The 16,961-nt window shown below is 41.7% G+C and overlaps 1 protein-coding gene across 1 annotated transcript in view; it reads right to left on the reverse strand.

The window, feature by feature from the left end:
• COL9A1 (collagen type IX alpha 1 chain) overlaps window positions 1-16,961 on the reverse strand; it is a 104,748-nt gene that overhangs the window by 43,074 nt on the left and 44,713 nt on the right. The window contains exons 16-27 of the mRNA XM_007070552.4: window positions 15,468-15,500; window positions 15,309-15,365; window positions 14,706-14,759; window positions 13,157-13,210; window positions 11,039-11,092; window positions 9,748-9,801; window positions 4,020-4,073; window positions 3,805-3,858; window positions 3,624-3,677; window positions 3,297-3,350; window positions 942-986; window positions 23-76 (exon numbers count right to left, since the gene is read on the reverse strand). Coding sequence (XP_007070614.2) covers window positions 23-76; window positions 942-986; window positions 3,297-3,350; window positions 3,624-3,677; window positions 3,805-3,858; window positions 4,020-4,073; window positions 9,748-9,801; window positions 11,039-11,092; window positions 13,157-13,210; window positions 14,706-14,759; window positions 15,309-15,365; window positions 15,468-15,500 — 621 coding nt within the window. The remainder of the gene's footprint in view (window positions 1-22; window positions 77-941; window positions 987-3,296; window positions 3,351-3,623; window positions 3,678-3,804; window positions 3,859-4,019; window positions 4,074-9,747; window positions 9,802-11,038; window positions 11,093-13,156; window positions 13,211-14,705; window positions 14,760-15,308; window positions 15,366-15,467; window positions 15,501-16,961) is intronic.

The raw sequence follows: 16,961 nt of genomic DNA on the forward strand, positions 1-16,961 counted from the left end.
AAAAGAAGAAAAGTGATCTTACAGGTTTACCAGAATTTCCCATCAAACCTGGTATCCCAGGGGCACCTGCATTACCCTGTTAGACAGAAATGAGGAAAAGTTAACCATATCAAGCTACCAGTTACCATGCCAGTTCAAGAGAATTAACAAAGAAATTAACAAGCAGTGAAATCAAACCACCTGCTATACCCATTTTTGCTCTTACTCTTTATTCCCCACGTGATTCTCCTTCATCCCATTCCTCTAAGTTCTTCCCTTATTTTTGTACAGCAATCAAACACAATGATGGGACTCCAATTATAGTGGATGCACGGAAGCATGCCATATATTTAAATTGAATCCCAACTTCCAGTCTAATCACTCTTTTGAGTTTCTCATGGTTTTTTCCTCAAATAAATTTCTTTTGGTCTGAAATTTTCAATGCTTTTTGTTCAGGCCATATGTGAACATCCGTGGAGAGTTTGAGTAGAATTGGAACAGCCATGTTTCAGTTATTTGAACTGTTAGAATTGAAAGCTCTTGTCTTTTTATCCATTTAATGCAGCTGCGTATGCTGTTCTTAGTAACCTATCTAATCCTTTTTTGAAGTGTACTATGCTATATGTGTCAATGACATCCTCTGCAGTGAATTTCACAGAATTACTAAATGCTGCATTTAAAAAAAAACATTTTATTTTAAAGTGTTTTGAATCAATAAAACCTCTTTCATCTTTTACGCAAGATCAATACTACTGTCACAGTGAAAGAACTGCAAAAACTGCAGACCAACCACTGATTAAGTTTTTGTTCACTTGTCTGGCATGTATCATTTTTTATGTCAACAGTTATTTTTCATTTAACCACAATGACAAGTGAACAAAATTTCACTGGCTATTTTAGAATTTGATAAACACAAAATCCAGTTTTAGAGGAAAGGAAGTAGATTATTTAAAATATTTTACCTTTGGGCCAGAAACACCATTTGCACCTGGGGAGCCAGGTAAACCCTAAAAGAAACAACATTTTAAATGTCATTTGTATGTTAGTACAGAGTCTAGAAATGTACAAAAAGCACCTGCTGAAACTGTTGTTAAAAATGTAACTTTACATTATTGCAATCATAATTTATACTTTTCTAGTCTTTTCACCTGAAGATCTTGATGCACTTTCCAAACAGCAATTTATAAAGCCTGAACCCCCTCTGAAGTAGGTAAGTAGTATTATCCCCATTTTATAGTTAGGCAAAAGGCAGCACAGAGAGGTGAAAGATTGTGCTTTGTTCAGGGTCACAACATGAGTCACTGCCACTGCCAGATTCAGAAATGGGACAATACCCTGAACTCCCCACTCCAATCTTATGCTCAGACTACAAGACCCCTCTCTTGTTTACACTCCACATTCCCTCTCTTGTATACAACCATTCACAGCAAGTGATCTTTACGGTTAGGGAAAAAATAGCAAAAGAACAGAACCAACTTCAGAATGCAACTATACATCAGATGATATTTTAACTTAGTTCCTTCAATATCTTCTCTGAGTATCTGCTCCTGTAGCAGAATGTTTTGAAAAAGTTTCTGTTGGGCTTTTAACACTTGACACTGGTTTGATACAAATAAGCAATTATTGTGAGAGGAGTAACTGTAACCAGTGCAGGAAGTATTCTTTGGCATTGGAGGTTGAATTTTTCTCTAGCTGAAAATGTAAAGGAAAGTAGGTTTTTAATTTGGTAACATTTTGCACTATCTATATTCCCAAGATATCCAACATTTTAAATCCATAAACTACAAGATTAAACATACAAATGTATTTACTGGTATGGTATAATGTCTCCTTGACTGTGACCAATCTGTGTGAATTAAGAATAGCACTGTGTATTTTAACAGCAGAGTAGTGCTATGCCTTTTATGTATGTATTTTATGGTAGATTAAATTTGTTTGTAGTTATTTGTACTGTTTCAATTAAAAGAAAGCCTCATAACACCCAAGTGTGGAGAGCCCCATAATGGGATAGTTGCAGATTCTCCTATCACAGGCAAATCCCTCACTGACATAAAGTGAGTGTATCTGGCCATTAGCTCCCCCACATCCCTTCCATATGGGACATTTTGGGGCAAGAGGAAGTATGAGGCACTCCAGCAATCCTATACTGGCAGAACAGCCACAGGGGATTGTTCCATCTGGGGTAAATTCAACCAGTCTTAGGCTGCTCTAACTTGCATTGTGGATCACTTTGGCCCCCAGCCAGTCCCACGATTAGGAAAGGCAGAAAGCCATCTTTCACTACCTCACCTCCTTAGCTGCCCCAAACTCAAGATCAGTATAGGTGAGGATTGAGCCCTCAGTGTTGATAAAGACAAAATCAAATCCTAATACACAAATATCGGAATCTATATTCAGTCCTGTAACTCAAACAGACACACACACAAAAAAACACAACAGCAATTCCTCCTGCACATCAGGATGACCACAGTCCTCACCTCCTACACCATTAAGTCTAAAACCCACACCAGATAAATAAATACGAACAAGAAATTTGGGGTGCTTATGTTAAAATTTACAAGGCACTCAGGATGGGATTCAAAAAGTTATTTAGACACTTAACTCTTTCATTTCAATGTGTGACGAGCAAGTATATAAACCTAGATAGACAGGTGGATAGAATTATAAAGAGATGATTAGTAAAAAGAATTGAATAAGGAATAAATATTGGTAGACAGAATGAAAATAGCATTCTACTGATTTGTAAACTAATTCCTTTATACTTAAAACTAAGCCACACTCTTACACCACTGCTATCAGACAAGGTCTAGTAAACTCCACTGCCTGGATAAACTTTTGCAAAATTAAAAACTTATTGGCCCATGTGCTCAGATATTCCCACAGTGCACAGAGTCAGAGGTGATGTGTAAAGCTTCTACTTACGCTGTTCTGATCCTGGTACCCAGGCCTTCTACTATGTGCTCTGTTAGAGTAGCCTGTGGGCTGTTATTTATGTCTGCCTGTAACAGCCACAAGGCATTGAACCCTTAGCCCAGAAAGAACTCCCAGTGAAGTAGCATGTTGGCCCAACCTTTTTTAGTAATCTACTTTCCTATTATGCTGACAGCCAGGAGATTGTTTTGCGTTCAACCCTCTATTTTGGCTATACTCTTCAGGATCACCCTTGCACTGGAGTTATTCTTCCTGGGCCATTCACTCAGTTTTCCACCCAAGGTATGATGAGGCACAAAAGCTGGCACAAGTGCATCTGAGAAACTGGTCTCTTCTTTGTGTTTGAACTGAATGGGACTTTCACATTTAAAGTATCAGATACCTACTGGCAGTCCTTGAAGTCCTGCATCACCTGGACCACCAGGTTTTCCTGGTTCACCCTGAAGAAAAAAATCGATTTGCATGAATTATATAAAATCTTCAGTTAAATAAGTTAAAAAACTTTATTTCTAGACAGTAGAAACAGTGTCATTTTAGACATTTAGGCTGGGGAAGTTTACTACAAATTACCACAGTAACGTTCACAAACCAAAAGCAGTAGCACAAATGAAAAACATACAAAATATACTGGTGATTGGAGCTACTACAGTTAGAACAATATGTATCAAATGACATGTAAACTGAAATAGCTATATAGGATACAGTTAGCCTACCTTTGCTCCAGGCATTCCAGGGATCCCTTCCCGGCCATCAACCCCTGGTAAGCCCTTGAAACACAGATAGCATATTGTTATAAAGAACATTTTTTGCTTGTCTTAATGCTGTTCCCCAGCATTTGCAATATAAAGGATCATGATAGGGAGCAAATTTTTTAAATAAATGAGATATACATACAGCTTCTCCTTTAGGCCCAGGGAGACCAGTTATTCCTCTAATACCTTGAGGACCCTAAAAAAAAAAACAAAAAAAACCCATTGAAGTGACAGATGCAAGAAGCATCAATACATGCTTATTCATGGATATATTAGGTAAGTTACCTTCAGCACATGTAACATGTAATATATAATATTATTGCTAAATGTTTACTTGTAAATATGATTTGAACTCACCCTGTCACCCTTTGGACCTGTCTCTCCCCGTAGACCCCTCTGTCCCTGGTCTCCCTGCAGGAAATATTTTCATTTAGCAACAAAGTCAGAATACAATTGGTCGTATTGATTAAATGAAATCAAGTAAAACATGAAAGGTAAAATTCACTCTTGTGCAGAGAGCGTGTGCTTGGCCCTGTGCAACATTTGAGCCCCAAATCAAAGGTTTAGGTGGGCCTTAAATGGTATATCGTGACCTTTGTGGGCTCCCTCTAATTGGTGAATTTCAGTTTGATGGCTCAGTCTTGCATTACTTGGGAACACCTAAAACTTCCAGTGAAGCCAATTAGCATTTGGTTGCATAAAGATGCAAGATCTAGCTTTTAATGAGCACCACTGCCTTTTAAGTGTCCTTTCGTTTTCACCTTTACCCATACTCCGCTTAGGCTGCACTCTCACTCTATAAACAACTAAAAAGTAATTCAATGGAATCTTCTTAAAAGGAAATCACTTTACTATGGGAAGGGAAAATATCTATGTTCATTGTATGGTGGTGTCCATGCTAACTAATCCATTTAGGCTATTATAGATAGGTATATAGTTTTCTCAAACCTTCTTAAGATATAAAAGATGGTACTTCCCTTCCCCTTATTGGATCAAAACATTGTTTCAGGTGTTCAGGTATTTACGCTCAGAAGGTGAGTAAATCTATATTTTTTCTGTGGAGGACACACTAATTCTAAATGAAATATGTCTAATTTACATTGAAACTACTGTGCAATTTACATTGACATTGATTGGCCTGTGTAGTTTATAGTTAACAGGCCCTGATGCTGGCCAGAAGTTAGGGCACTCACCCAGGCTGTGTCCCCCCTCTGCCTGATTTCCACTTGATATAAACTATTTAAATATTCACTGGGCCACAGGAAGGGTAAGCATAATGCCATAGCGCAATGTTTAGTGCACTCATGTGGGAAACCCAAGTTCCAGTCCCTGCTCCAATGTGTGTGTAAGTATTCTACACAAAGTGGACCAGGGTCTCCCACATCCTGGGTGAGTGCTCTAACCACTGGGATAAAGGGTATTCTGGGGTGGGTAAAATGGGACACAAGCTCCTCTTCAGTTTTTGTGAGGATGAACTTTGCGGAACTGGGGTTAGATATCTCCCCTCTCCTCAGCATTTCCTATTGGCTAGTTTAGGCAGCTCCCCTCTCAGCTGGCTGGCTTTTGTGAATCTCTTTAAGCACTTAACTCTCCCCATGCCTTGTATAAGGAGCCTGGGCACCTAACTTAGGGCTGAAGGTTCCATTAGGAGGCAAGATGCCTAAAAGTTAGGGACCGCACCATTGAGCCCAGGTCCCCTTTATGGAACTGTTCCAATGTGGGATAATGATGTGCAAAAAGAAAAGAACCCAACTTGACCTTCAGACCCCAAAGCGAGTTTAGAGACTTGGCCCTGAGAAATAAACATCTTTTTACTAAGTGCTTGTTCTCCTGTTATCAAGTTACACCGTTAACTTCAATAGCAACTATCAGACTTAAAACGTCTGAAAAAACCTATACAATACACAATACCAACTGTATAAAGGTGCTTAATTGGAACAATTTCTCTGCTATAAGGCTATCTTTTATTTCTAAATACATTGAACCCTTTTGTTATGACATCTAAAACACCCAAACTGCTTTCCCCACCAAAACAAATATTGTTAGAAAAGGGGTAAAGTGCCCTTATTTAAATGGACAACATTTAGCTTCTGTTGGACTCAAAAATGATTTGTTTATCCTCATGCATGAAAGGGAAGAGTCACTGACTTTTATCATTCAACTGAATAATGCAAAGAGAAGTTTTTGTGTTTTGTTTGTAAAACAAGTGACTTTTATGTCTCCAAAACATAAAAGTGCTTGCTGCTGTGTTATGATAGTGGGCAGGAATAGATGCAAAGTTATGTATGTATGTTATGCCCAATTTTTAAAAAAACATTTTTTCTTTATTTTTTACATATGCCATTTTAAGAACACGAATTGTTATACCAGGCTAACCTGGCCCATCTTGTCTGATATCAGTTACAGGAAATCATCTATTCCTGAGGCTTCAGAGACAGAAATGCTCAAGCACACACAGGCTAATTGTGCAATTTTGCATCATGGGCTGGAGAGAGAATTATTTACATATATGGTCATTTGTACAGTTTATGATTATGCACTTAAGCATGAAGAAATTCTGTCTAGTAGAGATTAAATGAGATCAACTATAAGGTTGAATGTTATGTGAAGGGTGGTTGGGGAGACAACTAGAGAAGTAGAATGATCCTAGATGGTATGGGGCAATTACTTCCAGATTCCATCAGAATCTGCTTATATCTGAATTATGTTAAAAATCTTTGTAACTCGGGCACTGATTCCTAGCAGTGGCAACTGTCACCTACAATAACTGGTGGTATTTGATCTACTTTTTCCTTCCCTTCATCCCCCATCTTCCCTTCAGTTTAGTTAGATTTGAGAAGTGAAAAACTGGGAAACCAGTGGGGATGTGGGAGGTTGGTGGGGAAGTGGGAAGAAAAGGAGGCCCATTGTGCCATCTCCCTGCATTTTCTCTGAGGATACACGTACTGATCATTCGTTAAAAGTTTGATGATTGTTGCATTTCAATATTGAATGTAACACACAAATGGGCAAGCTTTTACTGAAAGGGCAGAGACCTGGCGAAAGCTTGAGAATTGAGAAAGCAGAGAATTGTGACTTTGGCATCAGTAAGGAGAACACATAAGAGATTGTCTAGATGTTGGGATTTTGAACAAGGAACTTTTGGGAAAGTTAAAGTGAACGTCTGAGCTAACTTTGGAACATGTGGCCCCAGCAGCAGGGCAGTCGGGGCTGCTGAAAATGAAGCAAGCACAAAACAGAAACATCATGCTGCCATGAATCGAGGTGTGACTAGAACAGCTCTGTAGCGGGGTGGTCACCCTGCTCTTGCCCTGAAGGGGTTAAAACAGCGCTGGGAGAGGGCTTCCCTGGGGAGCCAATGGTAAAAGCAGCCCTGGAGAGCTCTGTGGCTGGAAATAAGGGGAGTGAGTAGCTGACCACAGGTGGTGGCCATCTCATTTAAGGCCCAGCTGGCCCTTATAAGAGGGCTGGGGGCCAGGAGCTGAAGGAGTCTCACTCTAGCCCTGGAGTGGGAAGGGCTAGCTGCCCGGAAGCAAGATACCTGAGGTGGAGCAGTGCTGGGGAAGGGCAGAGGGATCTGGGGAGCTCCAGCTTGGTAAAGCCTTGGTGAAGGCCTACAAAAGGTACTGGGGCTGCAGAGGGGCAGCCTGGGGATAGGCAAAGACACCAGGTCCTAACCCCTTGCCAGTGATGAGTGGCCATTACACTGCAGTCTGCCCCAGTGAGTGGGGGCTAGATGATGGGCAGTAGCCACTGAGGCAAGGTGGGTTTAGAGGGTTGGGGGTTCCCCTGAGAGGGAAGACTTGGAGTATGGGGGTACTGCTGGGGCAGAACCCCAGGTTAAAGGGCACTGGGGTCTGGGAGGGACACGGGGCCAGCGGCAGGCGAGACACCAGCCTGCAGAGGGTGCTCCGGGCTGGAAAGAGCTAATTCCCAAGATGACCAGCAGGAGGCACCGCACTGGTGAGTCTCACTTTGCTACAAGCTCCAATGCAACCAGAAGTTTCGCTGCGGCAGCCAGCTATAAGTGTACAGCAGCCTCTAAAGCAGTGGTGTCCAACCTTGGGTCTGGGGTGGAGACGCTTTTGTCTCCCAAGAGTCTAAGTTGTAGCCTTTGAGTGTAACTGTGTCAAGAAGAAAATGCCCTGCAATTGTTAAACTGAAGTGTTTGAATTAACCCTATTACTACAGGGATCCAGATGGGGACACCTCTTCCTCCATGGCAACAGGAGCAGCTCTGAGGTGAGATGGGAATACTCTGAGCAACTGTTGTCCCTTCCTTGCTGTAACTGCTATCTAGCTCACCCGCTAGGCATCTGCTCATTGCAGAAGAGGCTGGAGGGAGCAGCACCGGTTGCTTCATTCCCTGCTTTTCTGTCAGGATGTGGAAGCCCAGGGGAAGCAGAACAGACATTCGATTGGCTCTGTCTGCACCTGAGGCTGTGCCTACCAAAGAATGACTCCCCTCCCACAACACCCACCCCAAGGGGAAATGAGAGAGAAGTTGACAAACACTAATAATGGCTCGCTTATTCTCTGCCTAGCTCAGTCTGGAGGAGCCTGAAGTCTCTCCGCAGCTTGCTCTGACTTATACCAGTTAGAGCCATCCCCTAGGGGCCATATGCCAGCTGGGGCTAGCCAGCTACTCCTCCTTCCCACCCCAGGAGGCAGGGGCTGCATGGAGCGAGATGTAGCAGGTGGATACATTGGCTTTATGCCCACAAGGAATTTATAGGTGCTCTCCACGCCGTTTGCCACTCAAACAGTGAAAAGTGCACGCAACAGGACAAAAGTCTTGCTCTAAAGTACTGACCGTGGCCCCTTGACCTTGGTGAAATAGTATGAAGATGAACAGATTAAACAGCACTGCTGTAGAGAATGTAGGAGCAGGAAAGACTTCAGCCTTCTCAACTTGGCAATACACCTAGCCAGACTACAGATAGAACAGTGTCCATTGTGGCTGTTGGGGAATTAGCTAGGAGTTAGCTCCAAGAGCCCTTAATGACCAGCTGTTCCTGCTTTCTAGCTAAGGTAAGTGGCTATTTAATACTTGTTATGAAAATATGTAACTTTTAAAATCATAACTAAACTCAATGACCCAAATTCTTTCTTTTGTCCTGATATCAGTGGAATTATATTGACTTTACAATGATCTAATGAGACTATAATTTTGCCCTTTGGTCTTGATTTTTCCATAGACCAACTGCCCTCTTGTATCAGATATGTCAGGGGTAGCTCACCTTCGTAGTTGTAAGGAAAAGACACCTTAAATCACTTATTACCGCCTCTCTGTCCTCTCATTTGTTTCCACACATACTAAGGCAGGGGTGGGCAAACTTTTTGGTCCGAGGGCCACATCTGGATGGGGAAATTGCATGCAGGGCCATGAATGTAGGGCTGGGGCAAGGGGTTGGGGTTCAGGAGAGAGTGTGGGGTGTGGAAGGGGGTGTGGTGTGCAGGAAAGGGCTCAGGGCAAGGGGTTGGGGTGCAGGAGGGGGTGTGGAAGGGGGCTCAAGGCAGAGGGTTAGTGGATTCAGGGTGCTGGAAGGGTGGGGCTCTGGCCCAGTGCTACTTACCTCCTTGCCTGCCCTAGCCCCGCGCCACTCCTGGAAGTGGCCAGCATGTCCGGCAGTGGCTCCTGGGGGTAGGGTGGGGCAGGCGGCTCCACCACACGCTGCCCTCGCCTGTGGGTACCACCCCCAAAGCTCCCATTGGTTGCGGTTTCCCTGTTCCCTGCCAATGGGAGCTGCTGGGGGCGGTGCCTGCAAGTGAGGGCAGCACATAGAGCCCTCTGCAGCCATCCCTGCTTCACCCCGGTGCCGCAAGGACCTGGTGCTGGCTGCTTCCAGGAGCAGTGCGGGGCCAGGGCAGTCAGGGAGCCTGCCAGCTCCATGGCACTGTGGGGCTAAGGCAATCTCAAGGGCCGGATTTAAAGCCCTGACAGGCTGGATCAGGCCGTAGTTTCCCCTCTCCTGTACTAAGGGAAAACCCTTTGCCAAAGCAGACAGCCCTCTACTTTATTTTTTATAAACATTAATAGTTAATATCACTTTGAAGGATCTGGCTGACACAAAACTCTACTTACAGATCCACCAGGGAGCCCTCGTGGACCAGGGTCACCATCAAGGCCACGAGCACCCTACAAAATAAAGAGATAACACAAGATAGTAAGGCTGACTCCCTGAGATGTACCAAGCACCTACATATCCCAATTACTTCTATAGGAATTGCAAGTGCCCTGCACCTCTCTGAATTTGGCTCTGGATTGTTATTATAAATACAAACTGTTTTGACAAAGTGGCTTAATCTTTTTAAACTCTAGTTTACCTTTTGGGGAGTTATATAATTAAATGCCATCAAATGTTATATATGAAATTGTCATTCCTCTATCAAAATGTACTGGACAGTGATGAATTAAGTCACTTTAAACTATTTCAGAACAATTCATTGTTGTCATTAACTAATTCCCTGCATCACACAAAAACATACTGCATGTATATAGCATAACGGACTGACATCAAAATGTGAATTGCAATTGATTTTTAGATAGTGTCTCATAAAACTATCTTCAAAAATTCTTTATAGAGAGAATCAATTATAAGCCAAAGTGAAAAGAAATGTCTTCAGAAAAGATTTAGAAAGAATAAGGAATGTGTGTCTCAGAGAGAGGCAGTAAGTATTTCACATAGCTGGGGCAGGAATGTAAGTGGCCAAATAACTGTGGAAGGGGACAGTGTGGATATATGGTAGGAATTGTAGAACAAGAAAGCTTTGCTTTCCATATCTTTCACTGGATACTCAGACTGGATTTGCACCATTCTGTTCAGTGACTGGCTATCGAAACTGAATTAATGAAAGTGATCCATTTACCAAGGTAAGCAGGTGAAAATAGGAGATAGAAGTAGAAAGGTTGAGGTGGACACAATCAGGAGAAAGGAATATTCAATAAACTTGAGTTTTATTTCAAAAGGTTATGGCCTGTGTAAATTAATGTCACAATTAAGCTTGATGCCTTGCCAACAGCACCAAGAGGATATGCCAAACTACTGTAAGTCTTGGGGAGAAGGAGAGAATAGTAAAAAACTGCAGAAAGTCCACTTCAACAAAATTTGTTGATGTACAGAAGGCATTTACTCAGAAAAGAAAGGGTTGGCTGTCCTCCTGACCAGATTTAGGATGTTACAATTGCTGGAGCACACTTGGTGGGAGTGGGAAAGTGCAGGCATAGCAAAGGAGGGTATCAAAAGCTGAAGTAAGGCTAAACCCAGAAAGCACCCATTGCATAGTGACCCATAGTTTAAAAATTACATGTAGTGGGGCCAACCTCTGACTACCAGCTACATTTATATTCTATAGAGATAATTGCTAGTACTTACTTTGTTCCCTTTGGCTCCCATTATACCAGTTATGCCTCTCAACCCTTGAATCCCCTGAAAATGAAAAGTATTGTGACAATTTAGACCATTCTGCTATTTTGTTATCAGAAATGTGGTAGTTTTCAGATAGTAGAAACTTAAGGTACTACATATTTTCTTTGTCATTATTTTATTCCTTCCCTTGTATATAAAAAAAGAGCCAAATGCTTCTGCATTAAAATGTTTAATTCATGTAGTAATTTGAAAACTGTACAATTAATAAAATATCAAATTAGAACACAGGTAGCTCAGTCTAAAGGAATTGTCAGATTGACCAAAACTGCACTGAGGCCTCAAACACAACTATATTTTAGGGACAGAAAAATACTCATTGTTCTGAGAAGCATAAAGTTGAAGTAAACCCCTGAAAAAATCTGACTGAGAGGAATCAGGTCTAAGGCTTTTATTTCTAAGAAACCTTACAGACTATTTTAATCCTTACTGTCTACCCTATTAACCCCCTCCCCCCCGCCCCTCCCAGGCCTGGCATATCCCTTTTTAAGCTGACATCACTTTCCCTGCCTCTTGAATCCTGGCTTGTAGTGGACAACACTTTAAAATATTGTGATTTTGAAGATCTGTTAGTAAGGCCACTTACTGGTGGTGCTGTGGAGTTTAATGAGTAATGTAATGTGTTATTTCCTGATGAATGCTCTACATGAGAACCTGTATGACTGTGGGCCACTAACTACAAGTGTGTTAAATCACTAGGCCTGGCTGAGGATGAACACTACAGACCTGCTTTAGAAAATGAGGAACAGAAAATGGATCTTTTAGTACAGTGAGCTCAGGCAACTACTTTATTAGGGAGGTTTTATCAGTCTTAAGGATAAGAAGGGCTTATATTCTTCGTTCTGTGCAGTCTCTTGTATATCTGTAAGCTCTAATCAGACTTCTATATTTGTCTGGACCTCCGTGATCTAGGACTTGAAAGTCATGAGCATGAAGGATAGTTAAGTCCTACTGAATGATTTCATTTCCCCCAAAATTGCACTAGTCAAATCTCCAGTCAAACCCAGACACAGTAAGCATTAGAAAACTCTTTTCAATCCCAGAAAAATATAAATCCTCACCATCCACACTTCTTTCTCCTAACTCACTCACCAGGAAACCAGAGACTATACAAACTCTGAAAAAGGGAGTAAGCATGCCATGATTAAGGCCTTGCTCTGTTGTTGGGAGTGACCCTCTTGCTCCTTCCTGTTCCCTATTGCCTGTCCTAGCTATGGGAACTGGAGGGAGGGCTGATCATGAAGGAACCAGCTAAGGAAGAACAAACAGGAACAGGGTAATTAGGACTCTTGGGGGAGGCACAATGAAATTATAGGAGTACGCCACAATCTGCCCAGGAGTGGTGGCCACTAAATCCTCAGTTCTGCAAAGTCTAAGGTTACATCTACCCTGCAAAAAAAAACAAAAAAACAACCCATGGCAGCAAGTCTCAGAGCCCAGTTCCACAGACTTGGGCCCACATTGCTAAAAATAGCCTTGTTAGATGTTCCCCCTCAGGCTGGAGCTCAGGGTCTGAAACCTGGTGAGAAGCGTGATCTCAGAGCCTAAGCTCCAGTCCAAGTGAGAATATCTAAGTGGCTATTTTTAGCACCATCACACAAGCCCAAATCTGTAGACCTGGACTCTGAGACTCACTGCTGCACGGCTGTGTTGTTATTTGTTTTGTTTTTTCAGTGTAGATGTACCGTAAGTCTCAAAGTTAAGCACACGTATATGTCTTTGCAGGTTTAGGGCCTATGTCACCAAAATCATGCACAGTGAGGCCAGAAAAGCCCAGTTCAATCATCTAGTCACCCCCCCCGGGGTTTAAAAAGTAATATAAGACAGACCACACATTATTTACAATGTGAAAGCATTACAAGAACCAAGCCATGAGAGCAGAAAAGGGCATGCTGTGAGGTTTTACTATGCACACTTTTAAATATTTTTACCTTTATTCACAATCAGTGTGATATTATTATTAAAAGATAGATGTGTAATATTATTTCATGTCTAATTGCTTATAAATAAACAGATATGGTGACATGAAACAAATTGATAGTGCTATTCAAAAAGGAAATACTTTACTGGAGGGCCTTGAGCTCCGACATCACCTATGACTCCCTGGGCACCTTCCTCACCCTGGAAAAACAAAAGAAAGAAAGCTGAAGCAAATCCATACCAGGAAAGGGAAAGCACTATCAGCATAAGAGTTATCACTTCTTACTCACTGAGCCCTGTCAACATGCTCTGGGTTGAAGGAAACCCAGCACAGACACATTTCGTGCCCCAAAGAGCTTACACTTAACATTAGACAGATAGTAAATTAAGGCACATAATACATTGGCTCATTAAATGAAAGGGCAATTGCAACACAATTCAACTCTCTCTGTATAAAAAATTGCAGACTTCTTTCTTTGCTGAATTACTGTTTATAGGCTTCATGGAAGAAATGTGCTCCAAGAAGGAATATGAATGAAGATAAGGAGGTCATTTTGCTCAAGAGTAGCAAGGGTATGTTTTATTTAAGCTAAATCGTTCCATTTTTCTCAAAGTTAGTATTCCCAGGTTTGTTCAATCAGATTTTAAAAAACTGTAATGAGATTTTGTTTGGAGTCTGAAAGCTGGATGTGTATGTTGACAGCCTCATATGCAATCCAGCATTATCCTTCTGTGTTGTTATTATCAAACCAATACTGTGCCTTATTAATCCAGACACCTTCCTGGTGACCAGGTAACACCCTCCCCCACTTTGCCCCTGTATGCTGTTAGAGAGCAGAGCTACAATTCTCAGTGCTAGGCTGATTTACAAGAGGTTGGTTCTGGGGCACAACAAGGATTTGGCGACTCTTATAGCTCAAGCATTCTGAAAAGTGGAGGGACTACTTCTGAGAAGTTAATATTCTTTTCATTGTATATATGGAGCCGGGGATTATGGCACAAACTTTGTTCCTTGTTTTTAAGGTAGTTTAAGGTGCTAGATTGCCTGCCTTGGAAAGAGAAGTCCTCTGTGGACCAAAAAGTTTCAGCGTGGGCAAAGGTAGTGCAAGGTTCCCCAGATTTCCTCACAAGTATCCAACAAGCCCATTCCAGATGAATTATGTTTTTAGGTGAGAATGTAGTTCAGTCTTCAAGTGATTCAGTCCTTGGCCCTTTCCTTCATCTCTGTTGTGGTTACTTATACCTTTCCCTCCCCCATCATGTACTCTTTTCCCCCATGCTGCCATCTGCCTTTGCCCTCTCTCTGCTCAGCTGTGCCACCCTAAGCATTCTCTAGTCTCCTATAGACTCTCTGCACTTAATTCCCAATTTTTAACATTAATAAATACTGGTTTTATTGTGCAGTTAGTTCAATAATAATTATTCTGATGGTCAAAATGAAAAGTGAGAATGCCAATTTCTGTGTGATAATGAATGAAGAATAGGGGGGATGACTTAGCAGACAATGTGCTGATAGTGACCCAAATGCCATACAGGAAGTGGGCTCTCAGTTCTTTCTGGCAGAACTATCAATAATTTTGATGGATTCTAACAAGATGACTCTTTTTGAAGTATAGGCTAAACTGGCAGTTATTTTGCTACCAATCATTGCCTTCCATTAAACTACTGCTAGCCCATTAAAATACTGTTATCGTACCTTATGACCTTGTTTTCCTGGTTCACCAGCCTCTCCTTTTACTCCTTTGTGACCCTAAAATAAAAGAAATAAAAAAGAGTGCAGACAATTTATTTAGAATTTGAGATATCCACTCTTCCAACATAGCCTGCCTACCACTCTCCAGGTGTACCTTCTGTAACACCTCCCCAACTCCAGGCACACCTAGACACATTCGGAAATGGGCTGTAGTGCAACCTTCAGAAAAACCTAATCCCAGATCCAGTAAATCAGTGTGTCCAACACTGCACTAGTAATCCCCTCATAAGGATAGTATCCCCATATATCAGACAAAAGAACATAAAAGAAACTAAAGTGTGAGTCAAGAAGGTGCTTGTTTCAATTTGATATTCTGAGGCCTTCTATAAAATCAAAAGGCTTGGAGGAATACCTAGCATGTCTGAAAGTTTGGGACTATAGATGCTTTGGAAAGTGATCGCAGAAATATCTTGGGTCTCCCATTATATTGTCCAGAAAGCATGGTGCCAATGGCCAGGAAGTCCCCACCCCAATCAGTGATTCAGCATTGTAGTCTGCATATCTGCAGTGTTGATGCAACTAGTTTAAGTACATCAATTCTCTTACCTTCATTCCTATTAGGCCAGCGTGTCCTGGACGACCAGGTGCACAAGCATTGGGACACTGAAAAAGTATCCACACATTGACTTAACAGGGATAAGAAACTTTAAAAGGTATATTGTGGTTTAAGATTGTATTTTTCAAAAAGGTGAACAAATGTCTTACCAGTGGATCTCCTTCATGCAGCCCAACTGTTCCCTAAATTTGATGAAAAGGTTCAAAGTTAGAAAGAGAACAACAGGAAAAAAATGACCTTGTCTCATACAACAAAAACCACGCCTGACACACTTTAGTGTAGGAAAGCAGAAGATATAGAAATGTCAGATAATCTCTGGGGCTGAAATCCTGAAAGTGCACTTAAACACCTATGGCTGGCCCGTGTCAGCTGACTGGGCTCGTGGTGTTCAGGCTCTGCAGCTATAAAATTGCAGTGTAGATGTCCAGGCTTCTGCTGGAGCCTAACCTCTGGGACCCCTGCAAGGGGGAAGGGTCCCAGAAGCCGGCCTCCAGCCCAAACCCGAATGTTTACACCGCAATTTTACCGTCTTGGAGCCCAAGCCCTGCAAGCCCATGTCAGCTGACATAGACCAGCTGCAGGTGTTTGACTGCTGTGTAGACATATGCAAAGGGAGCTTTATTTAACTGTTATAAATTGCACGCATCTGTATGCAATATTCTGCCCTCCATCTTGGATTTGCTTTTCTGAAAAGCAAAAACTCTCTTTGTTTTTAAAACATCACGGATTTCTTTTAAGTACCAAAAGCCATATGTGAGAATTAGACTAAAGTAATACAATACATATTTTTGTATAAATTCAGCCTAATAATCACATATGAACTCAGTGTATCCAGAAACATACCATATTTTTCTATTAAATATCAACAGCTGCATCTGATTTAGTAATACTATGTATTAAATGTTCCCATATCTCATTTGGCTATGTAGTCGAGTTGCACCACAGATTTTATGTTATGTTCTCAGCAGAAGTATTTCTACATTGTAATTGACTGAAAATTGTTTTCAGAGTTGGGGTTCTTAAAGAAGTTATCTGGGTAAATGAAACAGATGAAGGCAAACTTTCTTACATTCTGATGATTATTTAATACGGAACAAAAACATCTCCTTCATAAAGACAAGACTTAATTCTTTAGAGAAAAAAAGGATCCCTCTCGCAGCAGAAGAGTTGATAGACAATTCATGATTCTATCAGCCATTGGAATTGCAAGTTAGAGATCTGTGTACAAAAGGGATGCAGTCAATAGAAGATAAATGAGTTTCTTAGGAAATGGTCTGGCCTTAATGGGAATAGGAGAAGATCATGGAGTCTACTGAGGGAACACTGGGGAAAAAGTTAGGAAGAAAGGTAACTACATGTGTTCAATATCTTCATAAATGATCTGGAGGATGGTGTGGATTGCACTCTCAGCAAATTTGCGGATGATACTAAACTGGGAGGAGTGGTAGATACGCTGGAGGGGAGGGATAGGATACAGAAGGACCTAGACAAATTGGAGGATTGGGCCAAAAGAAATCTGATGAGGTTCAATAAGGATAAGTGCAGGGTCCTGCACTTAGGATGGAAGAATCCAATGCACCGCTACAGACTAGGGACCGAATGGCTAGGCAGCAGTTCTGCGGAAAAGGACCTAGGGGTGACAG

Source organism: Chelonia mydas, chromosome 3 (genome assembly GCF_015237465.2).
Source record: "Chelonia mydas isolate rCheMyd1 chromosome 3, rCheMyd1.pri.v2, whole genome shotgun sequence".
In the NCBI taxonomy this organism is placed as follows: Eukaryota; Metazoa; Chordata; order Testudines; family Cheloniidae; genus Chelonia; species Chelonia mydas.